Here is a 26,258-nt window from a genome sequence, read left to right as displayed (position 1 = left end):
TGTCACGGAGCTGTGTCAAAGGCCACCTGCCACCCGTAGACTGAATTTTACTCTTTTTTTTTTGTTAAACAATTTTTATTGGTTTTCCCCCCAACTATTGCAGCATGAAATCAGCGTTACATACAGTAATCTTGTGCAAGAGAACTAGGACAGTACAGGAGAAAGTAGTTCCGCAGCATTGTCGTCCCTAACACCCCACCCCGCCCCCTCTCTACCCCCACCCCCCCTGTCAGTGTGCCCGCATCGGACCCCCTTCCCGGCGAGACGTATAGCGCCCCACGCAGCCAGGGAGCCGAACTCAGAATTATGGGACGAGCCCCATCAGTGTTCTCAAAAGGACCAAAGGCTGCACGCTGCCACCCACATGCATACCACCCCGCGGCTCGACTACTCTGCACATCTTAAGAAATTGTACAAATATCGATGTCTCTCGGAAAATATTCAAGCGGCCTCCTCCTGAGCAGTCTCCCCGGCAGTCCCAGTGGGTCCCTCCTCACTCCCCATATTCTGGGCCATGCGCGCCTGATCCCCCACCCTCCTCTTCCTGCTCCCCCGGGCAACGAAGCTCCTCCACCAAAGCTCCCCACACCCTAGCAGCATCTAGCGCCTTGTCATTAGAAGCACACCTGGCCAACTGTAGGCGAAGCGTCCCTTCAGTCCCCGCCCAAACCAGGAAACTCGCCTTCCACCTCCGAATGCTCGGCCCCGTTCTTGCCTTCCAGTGTATGGTAAGCTCCCTTTTTGCCATTATCAGCCCCAAATCGATAAGTTTGCTCGTGATTTTTGTACGGGGGGTGTGCGGGAACCAAAGCAGAAGGCAAGCTCCCATGTCCACTGCCAGCTCACGCTCAGTCACTTGATTCAGACACGCCACCACATCCGCCCAGTAAGAGCCCAGACCCGGACAGGACCAGAACATATGGCCTAAGTCAGCCCCCTCCGTATTACACCAAGGGCAGCCCGATGAGGAGCCTCCGAAATACCTCAAAATCTTTGCCGGAGTTAAGTAGGCTCTGTGAAGAGTGTAGAATTGGACCAGTTAAAATCTAGCGTTGCGTGTGCCCTTCCAGGGTCGCCGCAACAGCTGTGACCACGCCGTCTCCGGGATAGGCCTACCAAGGTCCCCCTCCCATTTCTCCCGCAGGGTCGCCGGGGGCGCGAGCCCCTCCGTGGACAGCCGCCCATAGAGACAGGTGATGGCCTTCGTGGTGCCCGCCGCCATAACGATGTACTGGCATCCCAAGGACGTTGGGGGTTCCGACAGCCCCACCCTCCAGTGTTTCCGAATCCCGGCCACCAAGGCAGAATGAAGGAGATAGTCCCCACTCGGCAAGTCAAAATCCCTCTGCAATTCTTGGAACGGCAACAAAACCCCGTCTCTATATAGATCCCCAAGCATGTGAACCCCACATTCCTCCCAGCCCGCCAATGCAGACCAGTCTCCGCCATGTGGGAGAGCCGTACACATGCCCAGAGGAATTTCCGGGGCATATGGGGCCACGAAGCCCGTTCGTTTCTGACTGCGAATCCAGCAGAGCCGAAGCGTGCGCTCCTCGAGCGTGAGCTGGTCTAACCGGAGTTTTTGCTGTAACATAATGAATGACAGCACATGTCTAGGGATGATCCTACCCTGTGGGCCCTCCGGGCCTCTGAACTCGCGTGCCACGGCCTGTGTAAGCCACTGCAGCTGCGCCGCCAAATAATACCATTCAAAGTCTGGAGCTGCCAGCCCCCCCTCCAACCTCGGTCTCATCAGAGTGGCCAACGCCACCCGACGTCTGCCTGTTCCCCAAATGAACCCTGTCATCAGCGCCCAGAGCGTCTTAAAAAAGGAAGCCGGAATCCAGATCGGTAAAGTACGGAAGAAATAAAGCAATCGCGGCAGCGCTACCATTTTCAGCAGCGCTACTCGACCGGCCACCGACAGCGGGAGGGTGCACCAGAACGCCATACTCCCCTTAAGCCCCCTCAGCGCGCCACCCACATTGCCCTCGAAAAGATCGGCAGGAGCGTGAAATATGCGGACTCCCAGGTATGGTAGGCAAACAGGTTCCCAGCGGAGGTCGGCAAGCGCCAAAGGCGCCTGGGTCCCAGGGGACAGAGGAAACAGGCAAGTCTTAGCCCAGTTAACGTGCAACCCCGAGAAGGAGCCGAACTCCCGGAGCAGGAGTCTAGCGCCCCGCAAAGAATCCCGCGCATCCGCTAGATACAACAAGAGGTCATCCGCGTACAGGGAGATGTGGTGTAGCTCTCCACGCAACTGAACCCCCTCATAGAAACGTCCCTTACGAGCATGCGCCGCTAAGGGCTCGATCGCCAAAGCAAACAAAAGTGGGGACAACGAGCAACCCCGACGAGTGCCTCTCTCTACTCGACAAGCCGCCGAGATAGTACGCCCCATGCGGACTTTAGCCGTGGCAGAACGGTATAACAATCTGGTCCAGCGCACAAAGTGGTCCCCCAGGCCGAACCCCTTCTGGACCCGAAACAGATACGGCCACTCCACGCTATCGAATGCCTTTTCGATATCCACCGACAGTACCACGGCCTCCGAGGGGCCCTCCTCCCGGTCCCCCATGATCCGCACTAACCTTCGAATGCATGCTGCGGTATTCCTCTGGGCAATGAAACCCGATTGATCCGGATGTACCAATGCGCCCATGTGGTCCATGAGTCGCGTGGCCAAGATCTTTCTAAGGATCTTATAATCCACCGAAAGCATGGAAAGCGGTTGGTACGTCGACCTAGAGGATGGGACCCCATCCTTCTTCAGCAACGGAACTATGATCGCCTCCCTCAAAGTACCTGGTAGCCTACCCACGTCCCACGCCTCCCTATACACCGCCTGCAGACGTGGAGCTAAGGCATCCAAATATGCTGCATAGAACTCCACTGGGAGATCGTCCGCCCCTGGGGTCTTTTTCCGGGCCATGTGCTTAACTGCCACTCTGATTTCTCCTATAGAGATCTCCGCCCCCAGTGCAGACCCTTGCTCCGGATCCAATTGTGGCAACTCAGCAGCTTCTAAGTAAGCGTCCAGCCCATCAGGCAGGGCCCGCATTCTACTCTGATACAGCCAAGAGTAGTAGTCCCGGAATTGGTCATTGATCTCCCGTTGCGAGTAAACCAGGCCCCCTGTGGGAGTAGCCAGCGACATTATAGGCGTGCCCCTAAGAGCCGGGTTAGCCAGCCAGGCCAATAACGACCCTACCTTATCCCGATCAGCGTGCGCGCGGACCATATATTCCTTATAGTCATAGCAGCGAAGCCGCTTCACCTGTGCGGCTACCTCCTCCCGCGCCGCCAAGACCTCCCCCTGGGTGCCCCCGTCAGTATGACCGAGTTCCGCCTGGCGCAGTCGCGCCTCAGCTCGGTCAATGTCCCGCGACAGAACCTTGCGCGTCCCGGCGACGGCCGAGATGCAAATTCCTCACACCACCGCCTTGAGCGCATCCCATTCAAGGGCCCTGCTCGTCGCCGTCCCCGAGTTACCCGTAAAGTAGCGTTCCACACCCTCCCCAAGCTCCGCGTGAAACACAGGGTCCTCCAGCGCCACCGGATTCAAACGCCAGGTCGGAATCACTTGCCGCTGCTGGGACCAGAGGACAGGTTATCAAGCAGGGATTGTGGTCTGAGAGTGTCTTTGCCAGATACTCGCTATGGCACGTAAGTTCCAGGGCTCCCGGGGTACACAAGAAGCCATCCAGCCGAACATGGAGGTCGTGCGGCACAGAATAGAAGGAGTAATCCCTGTCAGACGGGTGATGCACCCGCCAAGCATCCACAAGTCCCCATGCTGCCTGCCAGTCCCGCCTTGCCTTGGCCACCCTGTGTACTGCTGATTGAGCTAGCGGGGGGTGAGACCGATCCAGTTCTACATGAGTGACCGAGTTAAAGTCCCCCCCAAGAAACACCGTGCCAACCAGAAAGGACGCCAGCCTCCCAGAGAGCCGTGCAAAGAAGGCAGTGTAGTCAGAGTTTGGGGCATAAATACTGCAGAAGGTCACGTCCCTGCCATCTAACCGACCAGACACCACTACAAACCTCCCCTCCGGATCCACCAGTGTGGCTGTAGGTTGAAAAGGAACCCCGGAGCGTACCCAGATCAAAGCTCCTCTAGCAAAAGCAGAAAAGGTAGTGTAAAACAACTGTCCCCTCCATCTCTTTTGCAACGCCAGCCCCTCAGCCCGGTCCACATAACTCCTGCAAGAAGGCCACCTGTATCCCCCTGCGGACCAAATATGCATGTACTTGCCCCCGCACATTCCAAGTGATACACTTCAATTCAGGGCGGGTCGCCATACGGAAGTATACCACAGAACACAGTCCAAAGCAACCTAGCGGGCACACTGACAAATCCCCCCAAACACAAACCACACCCAACAAGCCCAAACCCCTCCCATCCCCAGAACAGGCTCTAAACCACAGTTACCCATCCAAACACCCATCTAACAAGAAAGTACCCTGGTAGCCACCAGAGTCTCACAATATGTGTGAGGTAGAGGGGGTGACCCAACACCAGCACGGGCCGGACAGCAGTCCAACAAGCTAGTCTGTATGTCGGCCTCAAGAGTCAAAGTACCCTTCTCCCGGCAGCGTCCCGCCCCTAGCGGCCCCCCCAAAGCAAAAATTCCCCGTCCCCCCACTTAACCCAGGAACGATGCCCCTCAACAGCAACAGCAGAACCGTACTCGCCCCTCACTGGTCCACAAAGCATCGATAGGCTCGCCACCCTGCACAGCATACAGTTCATAGTGAGACTGCCTCACGCGTCCAGCATTCCATCCGCAGTGGCCGGCGTGACCTCCGGCAAGTGTCCACCGGCTCTCTCAGAATTCACCGACTCCTCCGACTCCTCTTCCTCAGAGCTTCGCCGGGATCCCGAATCCGCTATCGAGGCTGCAGCCGCCACTCCAGAGATGACGGAGACCGCCTGCAAAGCCGCCTGCCTCTCCAACTCCGTCGGAGAATGCGGCGAAGATCGTCCGCTCACCATACGCTTCCTGTGTCGGCAGTCCCGACGAGGTTTCGGCTGGGTCCCTGCTTTCGAGACTCGCCGTCCAGCACCGCCCTGACCCTCGCGGTACCGTTCCAACCAGCGCCATGCATCGTCTGGTGCATCAAAGAAATGAGCAGTCCCATTTGCCTTCACCTTCAATCGAGCCGGAAAGAACAGGGCATACTGGATCCCCTCCGCTCGAAGGGCCTTCTTAATTGCCATGAAAGAAAAGCGAGTCCGCTGAACCTCTTGGGAATAGTCAGGGTAAAGAGAGACTAGAGCATTGTCAACTCTGTATCGGCCAGACGCCCGGGCCTTCCGCAGGATAAGGTCGCGATCCTTGAAATGCAGCAGGCGTGCGACCACCGGTCTCGGGGGACGGCCCGAAGCCGGTTGGCGGGCCGGCACTCGATGGGCCCTTTCAAGGGTGCAGAACTGCGACAGGCCCTCGGGCGCCACCACCTCTCGTAGCCACCTCTCAAGATAGCCGACCAGGTCGTCCCCTTCGATTCTTTCAGGCAGGCCTACCACCCGTACATTATTGCGTCTGTTTCACCCTTCCGCCTCCTCGGCCCTCTTCTCAAGTAGGTGCACTCTGCGCGATAAGTCACCCAGCGATGCCTCAGTCGCCTTCTGGGCCGGCTCCAGCGCCACCAGCTTAAGTTCCGCATTTTCAACGCGGTCGGCCAATTTGCCATGGTCAGCTCGCAACAGCCCAAGGCTCGTGGACACCTGCGCTATGTCCCGGCGTAGCGCCTCCCCCGAGTCCGAAATGGCCTGGAGGATCCGGTCCATCCGTTGCTGCCGCAACCCCGCCGCTAGCGCTCCAGCCGGGTCCTGGGTCTCCGCACGATCCAGCGGGGTCACCCCCATGCCGTGCCGCGGCTTCCCCATGGGCCGACCACAAGAGCCTAGACACACCTCAGCAGGGAAGAGCCTCCCACGTCAACCTCGTGTCCGCCGTAAGTCGTCCACCTCGGCCACCCTCTGCACTCCCAGGACACAGGGCGCAGTATTCCCGGGCACCTCCGCAAAGCCAGCAGCTGTCACACCAGGCACGCCGCAGTTCACCCACCGGGGTCCTCCGCTGCCACAGATGAAGCCAGACAGTTCCCAGGCGCCCCGATCAGCGCACTCCGTCGGCGGCAGCTCGGCCGGGGCACAAAGGAGCAGTCCACACCATGTCTCCAGCAAAGTTATGGCGTCCCCAAAGCAGGCAGCGCAGGGTACCCTCCAGGGACCAGTCCCGCAAGGAAACGCGGATCAAACGTCTTTAGGGCAAAATTCCCCGCAGCAGCGTGCCCCCCGTCTCCAAACGTCCCGCAGCAAGGCCCTCTCCCAGACCATGTCGCCAGAGGTGGGGGGGGGCGAAGGGGGAGAAGCTCGCAGGCTAAAGTTACTGCCGCGCCCGCACAGTACCTCCGTCTCCAGTCCCACACCAGGCCGCAGTCCGCCCACCAGGCCGATCTTCAGGGCACCACCGCTAGGCCCGGTCCGCCTCGGTCGCTGACAGCACTGCGGCCGCTCCCGGATCTCCGCAGCCGTCGCAGGCTGCAGCTTCAGCAATCCGCCACAAGCCCCCGACGACCTCAGGGGCCCACACAGGTCACTCCGTCTGCATCCGCCTTTGGGCACCGCAGCGCGGGCCGGACGTCGTTGTAGCCGGGGCGCCGGTCCTCTCCGCCGGACACCAATGTACGCGAGGCCGGGGATGGCAGGCCTCGCGCAGGCCCAAAGTAAGATGGCCGGGCCTCTCCCAGCCGGAGCTGCCTCGAGCGCCGAGCAGTGCAGCCTCCCGGACCCGACACCGCGCTCGATCCGCAGGCAGGCGTCTCACAAGCACGGAGGGACCACCTCGGAGTCCGCAACGCCGCCAGGGAAGTTTTAATTCAGGATAACTTTCGAGGCCGACACGGAGCTCTCAGCTCACGCTTCCATGCTCGGCGGAGTCCAAGCCACGCCCCCCGACTGAATTTTACTCTTGTTGGAAAAGCTAGATTTTTTAACTTTTTCCTAAACGCAGATATCTTCACCACAGAGGGCATCGCAAGAGGGAGCTTGTTCCAGTCCACTGGCCTGGGATAGGATATGGTCAACTCTTCAGTGAGTGCGCGGTCTTGGTTACTGTCTTGGCACTACACTAGGCTATAAGTAAGCATGGTGTTTAATTAATGGCTGTGCGGGTGGTAAAGGTAATGCGCAAACACTTGGATGGGAACGACGGCACGAGAGCTATATCAATGTAACACTGATGATGTCTGCAAAAATCCACCCACTTCCCTGTGCAGTGCACATTCCAGAGCAGCATTTTCTTCAACTGCAGTTTTCAGTCAACAATAGATCCATATTCATCTAATGCCTTAGAGTTCAAAGGCTCTGCAGCCAGGTCAAACCAACCTTTACAGGTTCACTTGAAATATGAGTCTCGCATAGCCGTAAAAGGTGAACATGTGGCTGACTCTTTTCCAGCCCTGCCAACTTTTCAGTGGTGATCTTGACACGTGGCCGACACTGTGCACACCCTATGCTCTTGTCACAGGAGAGCATGGCATGAGATTCTGATTCTAGTTGTTGCTCTTCTTGCCTCTCTTACGACCACCATTGTTTTTTCTGGTAATTTTAAATGGCTGGATTCTAAGCCTTCAGGAACCATACTGCCAGGTTTAAAGACCCAGATTCTCGGTGAAGCACCCTTCATTCTTGCATTGAGAGCAGGCCTTGCCTGACTGGTAGTTTATGAAAACTCATGAGACAGGTTGATTAGCTCCGAGAACCATGTTTGTCTCACCCACTGTGGTGCAATTAGTATCATGGTCATGCTGCTGATTTTAAATGTGCTGATCACCTTGTGAAGAAGTGGTATCGGGGGGGAAAAGCGTAGGCAAATTTCCCGAATCAATCTATCGACAGCGCACTCCCCATTGACTGTTTGCACTGTTGTCTGGAGGTGAAGCGTTGGCATTTTACGTTTCGGGCTGTCGCGAAGAGGTCCGGAGATCCCAATCTTTGAAAAGTTTGTGAGAGTACTGTTTGGTTCAGTTCCCACTCATGAGACCATGAGGATTGTCTGCTCAGTCTGTCTCGCTCTGTGTAGTCCTTCCCAAGCAGGTGAACAGCTAAAATCTCTATTTTGCTTTGAAGAGACCAAATTCCCATCTTGTATGCTAGTTTTGATTGTGGAAGAGACTATGTCCCCCCCTGTTTGTTTATATAAAACATGGTGGTTGTATTGTCTGTCTGCATTAGTTTTGATTTCCTCCAGAGCTCTTTCTGAAAGGCTTTTAAGGCTAGGAATACTGTTTTTATTTCTAGGGTGTTGATGTGTTGCACTGCACCCTAGTCCTTCCAGACTCCTCTGACTTTGAGATTGTTCATGTGTACTCCCCATCCCATCTGGGAGGCTTCCGTTGCTATGGTCACTGTAGGAGTTGGTTGTGTGAACATTTTTCATTGCAAGATATTTGCTCGGTTGCACCATGCTATCTCTTCCTCTATCCTTTGTGTGACAACCGCTAGTTCTTCCTAACTCTCTGTTTGTGACCATCATTCCTAGCACCTTCCCCGCTGTACTCACTGTCCGAGTCTGCCCTTTCCAGTAGCACTGTATCTCCTTCAAAAGCGCAGTTCCCTCCTCGCAAGGAAAAACTTTCCCCTGTACTTAATTTATTCTTGCTCCCAAGAAAATGTTCTCATGTCTGGTTGGGGTGATGATTGCTTCATGTGTATTGAGAACCTCAGCTGAACAAGCGTTGCTATAACCGGTTGTATGTACTCTTTGCATCTATTGTATGAATTTGCACTTGTAAGGTAGACGTCCAGGTAGGGCTAAACGGTTATTTCCTGCCACCACAGGTGTGCCGCTATTGTTGCTAGGCACTTTGGGAATACAATCGGTGCAGAGTTTATCCCAAAAGCCAGCACTTTGAACTGATAATGTTCTTTGTTTACTACAAATCTGAGGAATTGCTTGTGGCTTGCATTCATGGGAATGTGTAAATAAGCATACTTTAAGTCAATTGTAGCCATGTAATCCCCCACTTGTATCTGGGGCATTACCTCCAGCAGGGTAGTCATCTTGAATTTTTGAGTTCCTATGAACTTGTTTAAAAACCTGAGGTCTAGAATTGGCTGAGTGGCCCATCTACCTTTGGAATTAGAAAGTATGTTGAGTAGTTTCCCTGGTTTCTCTCCAGTCTTGACACTAACTCTATAGCCTATTGACAGCACCTCCTCTAACTCTGAGTAGACAGGCTGTTTTCTCCCTTGAATGTACCTTTTTCCTTGATCCTCTTTCTGGAAGAGTCTTGTTTAATTCTATGCAAAATTCAATTTTTTTTAGTTGTAAAACCCATTTGTCTGCGGTGATATTCTTCCACTCCTGGAGGAACATTTTTATTCTGCCTCCAACTTGTGCTAAATGTGCAAGTTCTTGTGTTTGTACATTTGTTGTTGCACTCTTTGAAGTTTGATTAGTGATTGTGAACCCTGACGAGTCTCTTACTTGCTGGGGGCGCTCCCTCCCCCTCCGTGGCTGTCCTCTTCCGTGTGGTCGTCCGCTAAAGACCTGTCTACCCTGTTGGTTCTGCCAGCCTTGTGCTTGTTGTTGCTAACCCGTTTGACTACCTTCCTGATAGGACTGTTGAAATGTTAGATGGGATATCCCTGTATTCAAGGAGCCCCTTCCTGTAGGCCTTCTTGAGGATAATGTTCCCCTATGCATGTTACCTCTGAACTGTAGGGCCCCCACTGACTGTCATCTAATTGTCTTTTTTCATCTGATTCAGGGTTTTGTCCACCGCACTCCCGAATATTTGTTCTTCATTGAATGGTGCATTTAGTATATTAGCTTGCACCTGTGGCTTGAAACCTGAAATTGTTAACCAGGCATGGAGTCTCTCAGTGATTCCTATCATCATTTGTCTTCCTGAAGCTTCTGCTGCCCCAGTGCAGATTTAAAGCAGGTATTTGCCATCCTCCACCAGGTGTGATGTCCTTTTTTGGTACTTTTCTGGGATATGTTTAATTGTTTTCCTATTTACTCCCAATGCTGCTAGGCATGACAATTTAGCAGTGATTTTGAGTTTGCAGTCCGCCACTGGTTTGCAGCACTCCTTTCTACCTTTCGCCCCATAAGGTTAATTCTCTTGCTCTCCTTATCTGGAGGCAGCCTGTGGTGCTTGTGACGTTGGATCTTTTCATGGCTGTGATGCCATTATAGAATCTGCTGGGACTGTTCCCTTTATGTAACTTGGGGCTTTTGAATAATGTCTATACCTCTTCTCTTCCCTAGGAGTGACCGCTTTACATGTTGCTGATGCCTCAAAAACCTCCTTTTCATGATCCAAGACACTGGGGAGCATTGGCAAAAACGGATTCCTTGACTGTGTGGGCAGGAGAGTTTCTAATAGAAAACATGATTGTTGTCTCTCCTCTTCCAACTGTATCCCATACCTCTGCTGCCTTTTTTATTACCGGATTATACATTCCAATATCAGGAGATGATGGTCTTGAACGGTATGTGTCTACCTCCTTCTGGTGAGACTGTTTCCAGGTCCTGCCATTGCGAGCCTTGGTACCCTGCAGCCTCAGAACCCTGGTGGATTTGCTCTTCCTTGAAGATCTCTTGATCCTCTTGAGGTTCTGGAGTTAAAGGCGCCTCTAGTTCCTTGAGGCCTTCGTCATCCTGTTCTTTTGATGTCGAAGACTTACGTGGGATTCGAAATCGTTTGAGATTTTCATTGAAGTCTTCCTTCCTTTGCAAAATGCTGGCCATTTCAGGATTGAGTCGTCTCCTCTTTTTCTTGATCTCGGCTGCTTGTTGTTGGCCTTCAAGATGCTTGTGAGTACACTTTGACGACGAATCTTCTGAAGTCAGCATGTTCGACGAAACATCACGTTCTGTTTTCGACTTCTCCTGTTTTGACGTGATGCATCTTTTTCTCTGTCCGTCCTTCGATGTCTAGGATTTTTTTCAGGGGTCTTTATCTCTGCGGTGTCCTTTTTGAAGGATCCAAGGGTACTTTACTCTTGTCCTGCTTGCGGTCGCCGAGTGCTTTCACGCAGATACCGGCTCTGAGGTTTTAGAGTCAGATTTTCTTGGCTCAGGTGAAGCTTAAGGACGAAAAGTCTCTTACCTCTGATCTAGAAGTCTTCTTGCCCCCTTAGTCGGCGTCCACTATTTGTAGGTCGGCCTCTTTGACCCCTTCTGGACCTTCAGTGACGTTCTTCTCTTCATCACTGGATAGGCCCAAATCTCAGAGATGGAGTGTGATGTTGGCCCTACATTGTATGGTGGGCTGTTATCTGTCTCTGTCTTACCCTTAGAGTCTTGGGGGGGGGGAGGGGGGGACACTGCACAGGCGTTGAAATCTTCACTTCGATGATCTACAAACAGGTAGAGGTTGCAGACTGGGTGCAGATTCTTTTTTGCAAACCTGTGGTGGCAGATCTTGCAAAATGCTAATGGTGTCTATTGCCAAGTACAGGGAGACCGCTGCACACACTGTTTTCTGATCTGCCGCTGAAGATACCTTGTCTTGCTCCCAGAACTCTCACTGTATCTTCTGTTGGTGACTCCTTTGCTCTAGTAAACTTTTGGCAATTTCTTCTCGATTCACGTTAGCTTTTATCCTTCAGATTATTGGAGATCCTCCTGCATGCATCCAGACCCAACGGCGGAAATTAAAAGAATCTGAAGATGGCAACCAAAGGTGGGATCTTCCAAAAGAAGCACAATTACGTCACAAGCGATACGAAATGGAGGTACTTGAACTTCCACCAACACCAAAACATAAATAGTAGGACAACAGTTTTGGGGAAGAATTCTGGACCCAACCACTAGATGGCGGAATAATGCACAGCATGTGAATTCAGAAAAGATTCATGCTGCAAGACAAGACCAACAGCATGGCCAAGCAACAAGCGACACCATGGAATTTAAAAACATTGTTTGGGAGCACCATAATATGTAGCATGGCACCGGATGTCTTGAGTAAAGCACACAGCCATGAGCTTTGAGACAGATTTTTTTATTTTATTTTTGCTGAAATGCTATAGTCCTTGGACATTTCAGACATACCCTTGTATTCCAACATGTACTGAACAGACATGCAACGCCCCCCCAGAAACATCTGTCCAGTGGTGCAGAGAAAAATAATACAGGCCATTCTGGATAATGCAAGTCAGGCTTGACAGCCCTTTTAAGACTAGAGAGTTTTGATCTAAGTGGCTAGAGCAGGACACCAGCCTGCATACACCACCTCATTCAAGGACGGTCATGGGTATATGCCTAAAAAGCCTGCAGAACTGCAATCTTGTAGAGCACTCATCAACAGCAGGGCCTGGTACACTGTTCTAATGTTTATGGAAGTAATGAAGAACGTGGCTTTGAACAGTACATACATAGGCATTTTTTAAGTATTTCACCCCAGCACTTATATAGGTGAAACTCCATTTTTATGACGACTCATACTGTGATAAATAGAGCATGGTAACCATGGCACATGCCCCATCTTCAGGTATTTTCCTCATTTTCTAGGCACATTGTGGAGGCAAGCCACCCTTCGTGACAAAAGACTTCACTTCTACAGCTACAAGGCCACCTAATTAGCTGTTTTGACTGGCTCCCATTTTTCGGAGGTCCCTCTGATTTTCCCTACGCAATTTGTCACACTTTTCCACTGCCCCTTCTGTAGACTTTACTTATTCAGTATTTGTGATGTTCTGTCGCATAGCCTGTGATGAGGAATCACTTGCAGTTGTGGGAGAGATGGAGAGGCAAGTACCTTTGCAACCAAACAATCTCCTCTCTGCATTTCCTTATAGTAGGCATCAGAAGGATGCTGTGGCAGCTCTAGAATGAACCTATAATTACGGCTTTCTTAGGGTTCCGCTTATCCAGAGTAGGCATCAAGGCTAACCGATGCAAGCAGGGGGTTGTCTATGAAAAACGCCTCACAGAGGTTACATCAAACCTGTAGCACTGGCCTCCCTTCTGTCAGCAAATATGTCAGACCTCCTGGTGTAATTAGACGCTTATACTAGCTGAACAGATCTTTCATACCTCACAAATGTTACATCACTACTACACAAGCTTTCTTTGTTCCACAGCTGCCAAATGCTTGCTTTGAGGTTCTAGTTTGCTGCTATTTTCTCAATGTTTGCAAACTGCAATATGCACTTCACTTTCTAATTAGCAGAGAGTGTCACATGTTCATACAGGTGCAGGAATTCCCACCTTTTCAGCCTCCTTAAACCATTAGGAACCATCAAGAAATATGCACCTGAAATAAGAGATCTATGAACTTTCTCGAAACAAGAAAAAGTAAACTAGAATCTGAGGGGATAACCCTTAGTATTTCATAAATGTTCTCCAATGTCTCAGAGCTACCAAAACTTGCATATAAGGTTTGGTCTTAAAACAGAAATTGTTCCTGAAGCAGAGTTCTGGCCAGGGACCAGGGTTCGATTCCCGCCTCGGCGGGGCTCGGGCTCAATTTCCTTGGACCTGTCTATTCTCGCCTCGGTGCCTATTCTAATCACGGGCCCCACGCTGCAACTCTGGGCAATAGCTTGCTTAGCCTCCACACCGGCCCCAACAGCGCTAAGGATGCCTGGCTTCACCCTGGGGGTGCCTAGGAGTGGACACTTCACAGGGAAAGCCAGGAGGGGTTCCACAGCGGTATGAGTATCAGCGCCAGGAAACCGCAAAGGCGACACCGCAAGGTGTATGTCTGGTGACAGTGCGCTCTATAAGTACCTTGACATTTACATTTTCCTAGTGGATTTGACAATCTGCCAACCTTACCCGACAAAGCATACAGCATCAGCAGATAAAGCTTAGCATTCTTCTCCAATTATCTTTTTGTCTACAAGGTTAAGACAACAACAGGAACAGTTGCTCAACATATCAGACCCTGAGAAAACCTTTCCAGCTACAGCTTCTAGTGTTGCACTGCTAAAGACGTTTCATCTTCCGAAAAGTTTCTAAGTCTGAAGGTAAAAATGTTCAGTGGGGCAAACTACCAACTTTTAGCAGACTCCCTTCACTCTTAGGTCTTCCATAGCACAGTACCTACATCACACCATGGAGAAAACTTTCATTTTGTTTTTACATAATTTTGATTATCCCACACCTTTTTATATGCTTATCTAAAAGGAGTTTTTAATTTCTTCATACCGTTTTTGTGATTTGTTTCTTATTAAATCTTTCTCATTTAACTAATATGGTTTGACATTTTAAGTTCGCTACTTCTGAACTGTGGTGATGTTTGCATAGTTGACGCCCTTCTAACAAAGTTTGTCTAGTTGCTACACATACACCAAAGGAAGCCATGCTGCTTGTGCCAAGTTACGAAAGGCAGACCAAGGATTCCTCAAAAAGACCAGTTTGCCTTTGTGGGTCAGTTTGTTTGGGCCTTCAGGGAGATGCATCACAGCCCAAGTCAAGATTTTGGTGTGTCGTTCCCTTTCAAGCACTGATTCGATATATCAGGAACATAATTCATGCAGTGTTGACTTTGTGGGCATTCCAAAATATTTATAAACACATTTCTCATACTTACCGGAATAGCTAAACATATACTAGAATAAACTAGATATAGATGGTGAAGAAAGTGCACCGATAATGTCCATTTCCACAAAATGTGTGTATGAAGTGAAAAGATTTCATAAAAATATTTTCAATGAACAAATACAAAAATAAAATAAATTACTGATATTTCACTATTTTTTAAACCTAAACCTGTTAAATCTAAGGCATATGGAAACTTCACAAAAGGAGATTGGGGGAAAACTGCTGTACTCTTGGAATGAATGTGAATCATGTAGGTGTCTAAACTTTGGAAGTTGTACAATTCACTCAAAAATGTCACTCAGGATATCAACCATGAATCTCTTGAAAAGTACAGTATGCCTGCTGGCATTTACTACTTGGTTTTAATTCAGCTTCATTCCTTACCTCCATTCCTTCAAAGGGAGGTGGGTCCTTTGGTTTATTGTTCTTCTCTCTTTTTTCTGTGTTAAAAAAATGAACAAATTATATTATCACAGTGCATAGATGCCCAGAACAGGGTACTAAGTGAATAGGCCAAAGAAAGTCTAAGCCAACGCCTGTTTTTAAATTAGCTTAGTCGAAGAGGTCCAGCCAATGATAAGACTGTACCATAACCCCTTGGCATTACTACTGAAAGAGTACATGCATCAGTGCTATTATAAATACATACACAACAGCTTCTCTGTAGCACATTCAAACACAATTTCCAAAGTCAGCTGGAACATTTACCAAAGAGTAAAAACAGGCCTCTTTTGTTGGCTTAATTTGTAGCCCTTCAAACGTGCCCAGTTTTAATTTTCATGCGTTCTAGCATGAAACTGAAATCTGTACAGCATCTAGCAGAAAAAAAGGCTACATATTTGATTCCCTATAGAATGAAAAGGGTGTACATTTCCATTTTGTGAATACATGTATAAAAATTAAATATGCTTTTCAAACAACTTCCCATTGAACTCTCACATTTCACCAGAAGTATAGCTGTGGAAAATATAAGCTTGAAAATGAATTTCAACAAGCATTTGCAATGCAATAGGTCTTGCATTTCAACAAGCATTTGCAATGCAATAGGTCTTGCATTTGAGAGAGTTTAAGCTATTGGCATTGTAAATAACAATGCCTTTTATTTATATGTTTTGATAATTAACACATAAATAGAAGGCATTGTCATGTACAATGTCAATAGCTCAAACTCTTGTAAATGCAAGACCTATTCAAAGAAGTGGCTGCTAGTGTCCCGGCCAGCTTAGAAAGTGAAAGCACGCATGGCATGCTGAATATTGCAGGAAAGCATGTTGTAACTGCACTAGGAGAAACGCATTAAAGAAAATAGTACTTACAGACTAAAAACGACTCACCAAGTAATAACCGAAGTAAAAGAATCAGTCTTCATGGGAGGTAACAAATGAAGACAAGGCGGTACTAAGGAGGGACTAACAAACTTATTAAAGAATCAGAAGCCTGCATTTACGAAGGACAATGGCACAAGCCAATGACAAATATGGGTGGAGTGGGCGGGGCTTTTATTCCGTACTCCAATACGGCATTGCTCGCAGAGGGTGGGTGCATGTGAATCTACAACAGTGCGCACTACAAACAGATGCTTACAGGGTAACATTTGTTTGTAGCATGTGTTGTAGCAGATTCACATGCTCTGTATATACTGTAAAACATTAACCCACTATATGTTGTGGCCAGCGTGTGGATAATGCAGATTTCTGAAATAGTGTCCTAAAGATCGGCATTGCCTGTTGTTTGGCTAAGATATCAACACAATAAGGTTTACTAAAACACTGGGGGGGTCGACCATGCAGCTGCTTTGCCTAGGTCAGCTAATGGAATGTTTTCAAGAAAGGGCATGGCTGCTGCTTTTTTGCTTATGGAGTGCACCCTGGGGGTAACAGGGAGGGCTCTTGAGTTTAGGATAGCAAGTTTGGATGCACTTGAGTATCTATCTGTCAATGGCAGCTTTGGAGATGTGATGGCTCTTGTGAGGTTTTGCAAAGGCTATGAACAACTGGTCAGCTTTGCGAAAGGGCTTGGTCCTGTCAATGCAGTACATGAGAACACATTTGACATCTATATTGTAATGGGTTTTTTCTGCTACTTAGTCAGTTTGAGGGAAAGAAACCGGAGCACTATGATTTAATTACGATGGAAAAGGGAAACAACACTGGGGAGGAACTTTGGGTTAGTCCTGAGTACCATTCTATCTTTATAAACCTGATAGTAGGGTTCTAGTAGTGTGAGTGCTTGCAGATCACTAATACTGTGAAGATTGTTCACCGGAGGCTGTTTATGAGTAAGGAGTACAGGATTGAGGTGGTAGCCAGGGTGCCTGGTAGGCACCTCTGCTTGCTTGTGTGCTATTGCAATTGGCGAGGTAGGAGAATACATGGATACCCCCCTTTTCCCAAGTGGGGAGCAACAATCGCTATGCACTTTGTGGAGTCCCTTGGAGCAGCAGTGACGCTAAAGGAAACTACCTTGAATTGGTAGTGATAACCACACACCATGAAGCAGTGGTCGAGCCACTGGCAGGATGGATAAGGATGTGGAAGTAGGTGTCCTTGTGGTCTAGTGCAACCACGTAATCGCCTTATTGCAGCTGAGGGATGAAATCCTGAAGCGTCACCTCATGGAAATGCTTGGAGGGGGATGTAGCGATTTAGGGGCCTTAAGTCCAAAATGGGTCTGAGGGAGCCGTCCTTCACGATGAGGAATGAAATAGATTAGATTCCCTTGCTCCACTGGTGAGGGGACACTGTCTCTATGGGCTTTTTTTTTTTTTTAAAGCCCTGGTATCTCTTCCGGCAGAAAGGTGAGGTGGTTGCGGCTGAGGGTGTGGATGCAGGGCGGGAAGTTGGGAAGGGATGTGAAGTTCTATGCAGTAGTCGCCCACTTACCTGGTATGATTTCCTGACAACAAGGGAGAAAATCCTGCAGTCTCCCGCTGAAAGGTGGGATCGTAAGAGGAGCAGAGAGGGCGAGTCAGTGTTTGAAGGTGGAGGCCATTTGCCAGAACCTCCTTTGTCCCTACCCCTGTTGCTCTTAAAGGCACCAATGTTTTTTCTCTTTCTGACTGTTGGTGGTATGACTGCTTCTGCATCTGGTAGGAGGGGGTAGTGTCCAGTGAAGAAGCCTTGGAGCATCCCATGTATTTTTGCATGGAAAAGGAGCCCCTAGGTGATGGGAGTCTGAAGGGCACCGATAGCTTTAGCAGTGTTCTTCTTGATTTGTTCTAATATCTGTTCATTCTGCTTGCTAAACAGATGTTCTCCATCGATGGGTAGGTTGAGCAGATGTTGCTGGACCTCATGCTTGAAGCCTGAAATACGGAGCTTACTTGTCATCTAATGAGGACACGGATAGCGACCTCCCGAGATGGAGTGTTGGACGCATCGAGGGCACAGCAGATGGTGGCAATGACAGTGTGCCCCATGACTGTCTCCTCCTTGCTCTTTTTTAAATCCTCTGGGAGATACTCAACTAGCTCTTGCATCTTATCCCAGCCTAGTGACAGAGGGAAGGAGACCAACAGACTTGAGTATCCTCTAGTTTTTAGTGGCCCCTATTGCTACCATCTTACTGACAGCAACGTGTTAAAGCCTCTGCTGTCCTTATTGGGCAGGGGAGTGTGATCCACGGACTGAGCGGTTCGCTAGCGTGTTGCATGGAAGATTAGAGCGTCTGGTGGGTAATGACCCCTGAAGCAGGCCAGATCATTGGGAGAAGACTTCTATTATTTCTCTACTCTTGGTGTTACCACCCTGGGCTTGAAGGGCTCCTTGAAGGAGCCTGTGGCTATTTGAGCATCCTTTTTAACATTAGGAGGAGCTGAAAGATTCTCTCTGACTTGGTGTGTTTATTTATTTGAAAGGTTTTATATAGCGCTGGCAAAACCCGGAGGTATCAGAGCGCTTTACAAGAGTATCAGACCATAGTTGCAGGTTACATCTTTACAACGGTTACACAGTTTTAGAGCATAGCTACATAGTTACATGTTAGGTCGAGACAAACAATAAGGACATACACATGAGGGAAAAATCATGTAAGGGGATGTATTCAGGGGAGAAGGGGTAGGAGCAGGGGAAGTAGACAGAATGAAGGAGGGAAAGGGGAGGGGGGGGGGTGCGAGACACAGCATGAAAGAGGAGGGGGAGGGTGACGGGGGCACAAACCGGTAGACGAGTAAAAGCTGCGTCCAAAGTCCAGTAAGCTGTGATCTCAGAGGAAGTGGTATCATTCCCCCATCTCCGTTGCGAGAGGCTCTCTTTATGCAGTGGACTCTCTCAGAGGGGTCTCTGAGACTCCAAGACCTACCTACTGGATCCTTCCCCAAAAAGGGGAGAGGGAGTGGTTTGGCAAGGGGTGCCATACCATACATCAATTGTGAGTGGCTCCCTTGGCACTGTGGACGCTCTCAGAGGGATCACGGAGACAACCAGAGTATACATATTGGATCTTTCCCCAACAAGGGGAGAAGGAGTGCTTAGTCAAAGGGAACAAGGGACATCGGGCAAAGCGGCGTCGCAGGCAAGGGGAGAGATTCAGGGGAGAAGGGATAGGAGCAGAGGGAGTAGACAAAGAATGAAAGAGGGAAAGCGGTGGGGGAGGGTGAGAGACAGAGCATGAAAGAGGAGGAGGAGGGTGAAGGGGAAGGGTACACAGACAGGTAGATGAGAAAAGGCCGCGTCCAAGGTCCGGTAAGCTGTGAACCCAGGGGAAGTGGTATAATTTCCACATCTCCGCTGCGTGAGGCTCCCTTTACGCAGTTGACTCTCTCAGAGGGTCTCTGAGACTCCAAGTCCTACCTACTGAATCCTTCCCCAACAAGGGGAGAGGGAGCGCTTTGGCTAGGGGCGCCATTCCATACCTCAACTGTGCATGGCTCCCTAGACGCTGTGGACTCTCTCAGAGGGGTCACAGACTCCAGGGTATGAATATTGGATCTTTCACCAACAAGGGGATAAGGAGTGCTTAGTCAAGGGCAACAAGGGACAGGGGGCTAGGAGGCGGGTCGGAACTGGTAGGTCAACAGAGGGGGAACAAACGGCAAAAGAAACATCACATTAATTACAGAAAGATAACACATTCAATACCAGGGTAAATGAGCGATCTAGAAAAAGACAGGATCCCCAAAAGGCAGGGGTCAGGGAGAGCAAAGGGAGGGAGTCAATGAGTTGAAGAGTTCCACAAGGAAGAGATATCGATAGCAGAAAAGGGAATGTGTATGTTGTAGAGTCACTCAGGGGAGAGATGCAAATGGGAAATCACAGAATAGTGATATTAAGTACAAAGAACTACTACATATACTAGTGGTTAAAGTTGAAATTATGTAAATAGTAAATTCACTCAGATTAGGCTAAAAACAATTGGATATTACTTATCTAGAGAGTGAACAGAGAAATAAGACACCCAAGGGGTTGGGAGGGGGGGCGGGGGGGGGGGGGGGGGGGAAACAGATGAAATAGGTGATATCAGAGCGCTTAACATAAGGTTCCATAAAATAACAAAGTACATTAGAATCAAGATATATCAGTAGCGAAAAAGATTTCAAGAGAAGGGAAGACGATAAAAATGGAAAGTAAAAGGGTAATGGCGTAGGGTAGGGGGTAAGGGGGAGATGGGACAGAAAGACGTAGGAATGTCTGCCCAAAGACCGGCTGGGTAGGTGACGGCAGAGGGGGCAGTTCAAAGCCCATCTTCTCTATAGCTATCAGGTAGCTCCACCGGGCATCGGCCAGAAAGCAAGGACTCGGTGGGAAGACATTAAAAGAGCAGGAGAACAGGAAGAGTGGATCGTAGAGGGGAAAGGGTAAGGTCAAAAGGTAGGAGGGAGAGAACGATGGTGAGACTAATGAAAGTCTGCCCAAAGTCCGGCTGGGTAGGTGAGTGTAGAGGCGAAAGTTCGTAGCCCATCTCCTCTATAGCTATTGTGTAGCTCCACCGGGCATCGGACAAAAGACTACGTCTCAACGGTCAGGGGAAAGATCGCAGGTTCAATGGTTAGGTGAGTAGACCGGCTGGGGGGTTAGGATCGAGTTCTGGTCAGAGTCCCGTTCAGAGTGTTTTCCACAAGGAAATCATTTTCATGCATACCCACTTTGTTGAAAGGGCCGACCATTGGATCCACTCATTATATGCCATAGTGCCATGCTGGGGAGATGTTCTGACAAGATAATGTTTCAGGTATTGATCCCCCGAGTATTGATATTGTAGTCATCATACAGATCATCTATGGGTACCACGTCGAATGGTGACTCTTAAGGGCCGAAAGAGCCGACTTCCCAATAGGAGAAGGAGTGTGGGGGACCCCTCTGGTGAATACAGAAGCAATGGAGGTGGTGGATGGGAGGTGTTGGTGGTGGAGGCAGAGGATGAGGACATACAGGGGAGAGCTGGTACCCCTGTCCTTGTGTTTCTTGTGTTTAGGAGATGGAGAGGACTCCAAAGTCAGCTGTTCCTCAAGAGTTAGTTTTCTCTTCTGAGGCAAAGTCTCAGAAGGCAATGTTGGAAAGAGCTTTGTGGAGATTTAACCAATTTGGGGACTAATGAACAGTTGCTTATGCCTTGCATCCAAATCTAGCTCTCTTTGTAGGATTGGTTGCTCAGAGTCATCGGAGCCAGTCGTCGATGGAATACTCTGGGTCGATGTTGGTTTTGGCACTAGTGGCACCATTTGATTCAAAAGTGGCTTCGGGATTGAGGTTGGCCTTGGTGCCTACATTAAAGATGACTTTGGCTTCGTAGGTACTTGAGGCTTATGGCGGATCTTGAGGCTCGATGGGCAAAGAGGATCGATTTCCAGAACCGGGAGCCGCATGAGCTCTGAAGCCTTTGTTCAATGCCAACCTGAGCCTGAAGGCAGTGAAGGCCTAGAAGGGTGTGTGGTGGTGGAAGATCTGAAGTGTGCGCTACTCTTTGTGTGAGGCCTCCTCCGAGGCTTGGTGTGGGTGCCAACCATACTCTGGCCCTTGCAGAGGTTTATCTTTGAGGGCCGGATATTGTCGTGGAGAGGACACATCTTGCCCTTCTTCCTCCTGGTCGGAGCTGGAGGAAAGCACCTCCTCGGGCTGGGGCATAGCCAAGAGAGCAGAACTCCCAGCATCCTCACCTTCCATGATGTCGAGCTGGGCCTCTTCTTTGAAAATGATGATGGGGATGTTGTTGGAAGGGGGTCGGTCGTGTCCAGCCTATCCATTAGCATTTGATTGAGAGAGTATGGCTTGGGCCTCCTCTGAGACCATGGGCAGCACCGAATCCCAGATGCTATCGGAGCATCAGCCCAAGAGAAATGCAGTGTTGACTGATAGCAGTGCCAGGATGGCAGAAGAGAACATCCTCTTCCCAAAGAACCACCCTTTTGGATTCCTTATCTGGTGGAGTTGTAAGGAATGCACCGGGGCTAGCTTTGGAGGTGGAGGATTGGACCAACAAGCTCTCCGGGATGGGGTCCTGGGTGAGGAAACTGGGGTCCCCTGGGGGGGGCAATAGCAGCATACAGTTGTCCTACGCACAGGAGCTCCTGTGCAGGGTTTGGACCACGAGCGGAGTAGGACATCGGTAAGGGCTTCATTGAATGTGATTAACGGTTTGGTGGGGGCAACTCCCAGCTTGACTTCCGCTGAGGTTAGCATAAGGTCTAGGACCTCAGCCAACGTTCACACCACCATTGTGAATGTGGCACTCTCCTCCGTAGCCAAGGGAAAAAGACCAGACCGGTGTTTGGGGAGGTGTCCAACCAATGGGCATCCTTGGGATCTTCTAACTAGTAACCATAAGGGTCTACAGACGCCTTTCAATCATCACCCGATCCAGGCCAATCGAAAGAATAAGGCACTGGATGGGACACGAGAGGTCTGCCATCCGTCGGACGATGCCTGTCTGGCTCTTTGCCGGTGTCGCGAATGATGATGGGGTTGATGCAGACGTGGGGTGTTTGCGGCGCCGGAGTCACTGGAGCAGACCCTGGGAAGGGCAAGATGACTCAATCTGTGCCGCTCCAAATCAATCAAAGGATCCAAGGGCCCAGCTGGTGACGGGGGAAAAACACACAAGCGCAAGACCAGTAAGGGCTCCTCAGACACCCGTGGCGCCCCAAAGCACTAATTATGAGGTACATGGCCTTATTGAATTCTCATAACTGGGAGGGGTCTCCCCGACTTCCTGAAACTATGGGAGGTGCGGAGACGAGCTAGGTCCACCATAGAGCTAGATCTCGAATGTCTATGCTGCCTCGTCTCGTCAGATGACTTTGACGGACGTGGTGAAGTCGCAAATCTCTTTGACTTCTTGCTCTTCTGGTGCCTGTGCCTGATTTCCCTGACAACTTTGACTGCAACATCAAGCACCAGGAGTGGCTTCGCAAATGATCTTGAGTCCTTCCTCTCAAACAAGATCTTGAGCGTCGCAGCAGCGATGAGCTTGAGGGACCACTCCCTAAAGGCCTTGGAGTGCATAGCGAGGTAGTTGGCGCAGGTCTTTGCATCCTGGTCATGATTCAAGTACCAGAGGCACACTAAATGGGGATTTGACACCGATATTTGTTGATGACAGGTGCCACACTGTTTAAAATCAGCTTTCCTAGCAGACATATCCGAGGCTCCAGGAGACAGGGTCTCAAAAACATTTCGATAAAAAGTTAAAAAAGGGTCAGTCAAAAAATACTGGAGGTAGCTCTGTCCAAATCTGAGTTGAGTGGCGTGGAAAGAAAAGAACGGACGTCAGCATACTGGGGTGGTGCCTATATAGGCACCGGGCACATCACTTTTATCGCGGACAACGCCACGTGATGCAGAATGACACTACCAACCGGCGTGCAGGGGTACTACTCATGAAAATCTCTGGATCCATTGTGATGCCTGGGGATTATTCTTAAATTAGGAACCTGCGGCTAGAATGCGCTTTCTGATATATATATTTACAGATAAATGCAAGTGGCCAAAAACAATGCACAGCAGGCTGTGAGGATAGGGTGCAGCAGAGACAGAAATCCCTGTACAGCAGGCTGTGCGGTGGGGGGTTTAAAGTGTGGGGAGAAGTGCATGACCAAATGTTTGTAAACGATCTGTGGATTTCCAATGATCAAAATAATTTGAAAATTGTGGTACTCGTGAACAGATACACACCATTATAAAATTAGCGAAATCAGTGAACAATGGCAGAAATTTGGGAATTAATTTTGAGTCTTGCAAACTTTAAAAGGAATATATTTAGAAGAAAACACACACCTGCCAAATGTGCAATGAAGACAGGGGGTATGGATGCAGGAAGTAGGCAAAGGCTGCACCTACCAGGCTCGGGGGATGTAACACAGGGCCTGGCCTAATGCAAAATCCATTGTGCAATGCCCACTGTGCATGGGCAAAAGCCTCAACCATCGTCTAGTGGATTCTTTTTTGGTCAATGTCCAAAGATTAACATAACAAAATGAAAAAAAAAACTTCAGTAGAAAGCACTTTATAGAAGGGAAATTATGAACCTTTACTGAGAAGGCAAAATATGGTGCATCTAATTAAAAACAACAAAAAAGAAAAAAAAAGCAATTGCAACAAAACCTTCAGTTCAAGGTAAATCAAGAGTACAATTGAAAACCTCTGAAATACTCTAACAGATAGCTAGCTCTCCATAATTACCACCAGTGCAGTGCTTGTCATAAGGTAAATCAGAGAAGACATTACAAAGAAATTTGTTGAGAATATATCCATCATTAGTGACACAATACATAATATCCTCACTCACAGCGTTACAGAAAACAAGTTACTTGCCTGTAAATTCAGTTATCCAGTATTGGCATCTTTCATAGATTCACATGCTTGAATCAACCTAGACGTTGAGGTGTGAGTCTCATGGTAAATGTATAATAGAACTTAGTAGGCCATCATGCATTGAGCAGTCACTGCATTAGCCCATCCATATCCTTTTGTAAAAATAACCAAAGTTAAAACACAACCAATCAGACATCAGCACCCTCTAGAACACTCCACAGAGAGGCAAGTCTCTCAGCTTTTCACAACTGACAAGATTATTAGTAATAAATAAGGGACGCCTCTCCGGGGAGGAGAGTCTGTCGCATGTGAATCTATGAAAGATATTAATACTGGATAACTAAAGTTATAGGTAAGTAACTTATTTTCTTATCCAGTATTGGATCTTTCATAGACGCACATGCTTGAATCAGGATAGCAACAGTCACCAAAGAAAAACTTATTCAAATAGAAACTTTGAGGATGGTGGGCACTTATATGGAGTATATATACCTGTACTAAATTTACAAAAGAAACATGCAAAGCACAGCAATAACATGTCAACATAATACAACTGAAATTAAATAAAGCAAACACCTCCAAAACAGAGGCTTTACTTATTTAAAAAGGTTGCGTAAGACTGCTTGTCCTACCGCTGCATCCGCATGTGTAGCTAAATCCAAGCAGTAATTGTATGCACACTACTCCATGTTGCTGCACAGTATATGTTGTCCAATGGCACTCCCGCAAACCAAGCTGCTGAGGAGGATACTGCTCTCTTAGAATGAGCTTTAGGCTGGTTAGTAAGGGATTTGCCCGCTTTCGTGTGAAAGAAATGAATGGCAGACACAATCCACCTGGCAATAGTTGATTTGGTCACTGAAGCACCTGAGCTTTGTGAACCATAGGAGACGAAAAGCTGATCAGATTTTCGAATGTGCTTTGTACATTGCAAATAAAACTTAAGGCATCTCTTGATAACAAAAGTATGAAGAGTTTAAGCCGAGAAGTTGGGTTTGGAAAAAATGTTCTAAGAATAACCGGTTCATTAAGGTGGAAAGTAGAAGGTACCCTGGTAATAAATGCTCTAAGCAGGACATAGTCATTAGTGAAACGAAGATAGAGTTCCTTAATCGTTAAAGCTTGTATTTCGCTGACCCTTCTGGCGGGTGTAAAAGCCAACAGTAATGCAACTTTCCAGGAAATAAACTTGAGCTCAGCCGTGTGTATAGGCTCAAAAGGTGACTTCATAAGTTGTGCAGGAACAATATTAAGGCTCCATTCAGGAGGAGGAACTGAAATAGGAGGAAAAGTCCTAAACAACCCTTTCATTAATTGTTTCACCAGTCCACAAGATCAAAGAGTAGGACCATTGGAGGAACATCTGTAACTGGAAATGGCAGCAAGATGTAACTTAATAGAGGTATTCATGAGTCCTGATTTAGCCAGTAAAAGAAGGTAGGGCAACATTTTCTCTAGAGGAGAATCAAATGAAAGTATATTATTCTGAAGGCACCATGAACAGAAGTGTTTACATTACAAACTGTAGGTCTTAATAATAGAATCTGCTCTTGCTCTAGACAGAATATCTTTCCAATCCTGAGGCAGATCTAGATCCTTGAATTCATGAGCCATGCATGCAGTTGGAGCGACGTGGTATGTTGATGGAGAATCTGACCTTTGCTCATTGTCAGAAGTGTTGACGTTATTGGAAAGCGATAAGGTCTGCATTCTGAGAGCAGGAAAAGCTCTGCGAACCTATGTTGGTGAGGCCAACACGGGGCAATGAGAATCAGACGACATGTCTCTCTTTTCATTTTCATTAGGAGCCTTGCTATTAGAGAGTAAGGGGGAAAAGCATACGCGAAGATCCCAGACCATCTTATTAGAAACGCATTTCCCCATGACCTTCCTACTGGCTCACAGCTGGCAAAGAACCAGCATTTCTGGTTTATTATGG

At 48.8% G+C, this 26,258-nt stretch overlaps 1 protein-coding gene across 1 annotated transcript in view; it reads right to left on the bottom strand.

The window, feature by feature from the left end:
* Positions 1 to 26,258, bottom strand: part of KIFAP3 (kinesin associated protein 3) — a 1,322,278-nt gene that overhangs the window by 1,151,096 nt on the left and 144,924 nt on the right. The window contains exon 4 of the mRNA XM_085654829.1: positions 14,958 to 15,013. Within this exon, the coding sequence (XP_085510955.1) occupies positions 14,958 to 15,013 (56 nt within the window). The remainder of the gene's footprint in view (positions 1 to 14,957; positions 15,014 to 26,258) is intronic.

The sequence above is a fragment of the Triturus cristatus genome, chromosome 4_1 (assembly GCF_964204655.1).
Source record: "Triturus cristatus chromosome 4_1, aTriCri1.1, whole genome shotgun sequence".
Classification (NCBI taxonomy): domain Eukaryota; kingdom Metazoa; phylum Chordata; class Amphibia; order Caudata; family Salamandridae; genus Triturus; species Triturus cristatus.
This window is presented reverse-complemented; position numbering and strand designations above follow the sequence as displayed.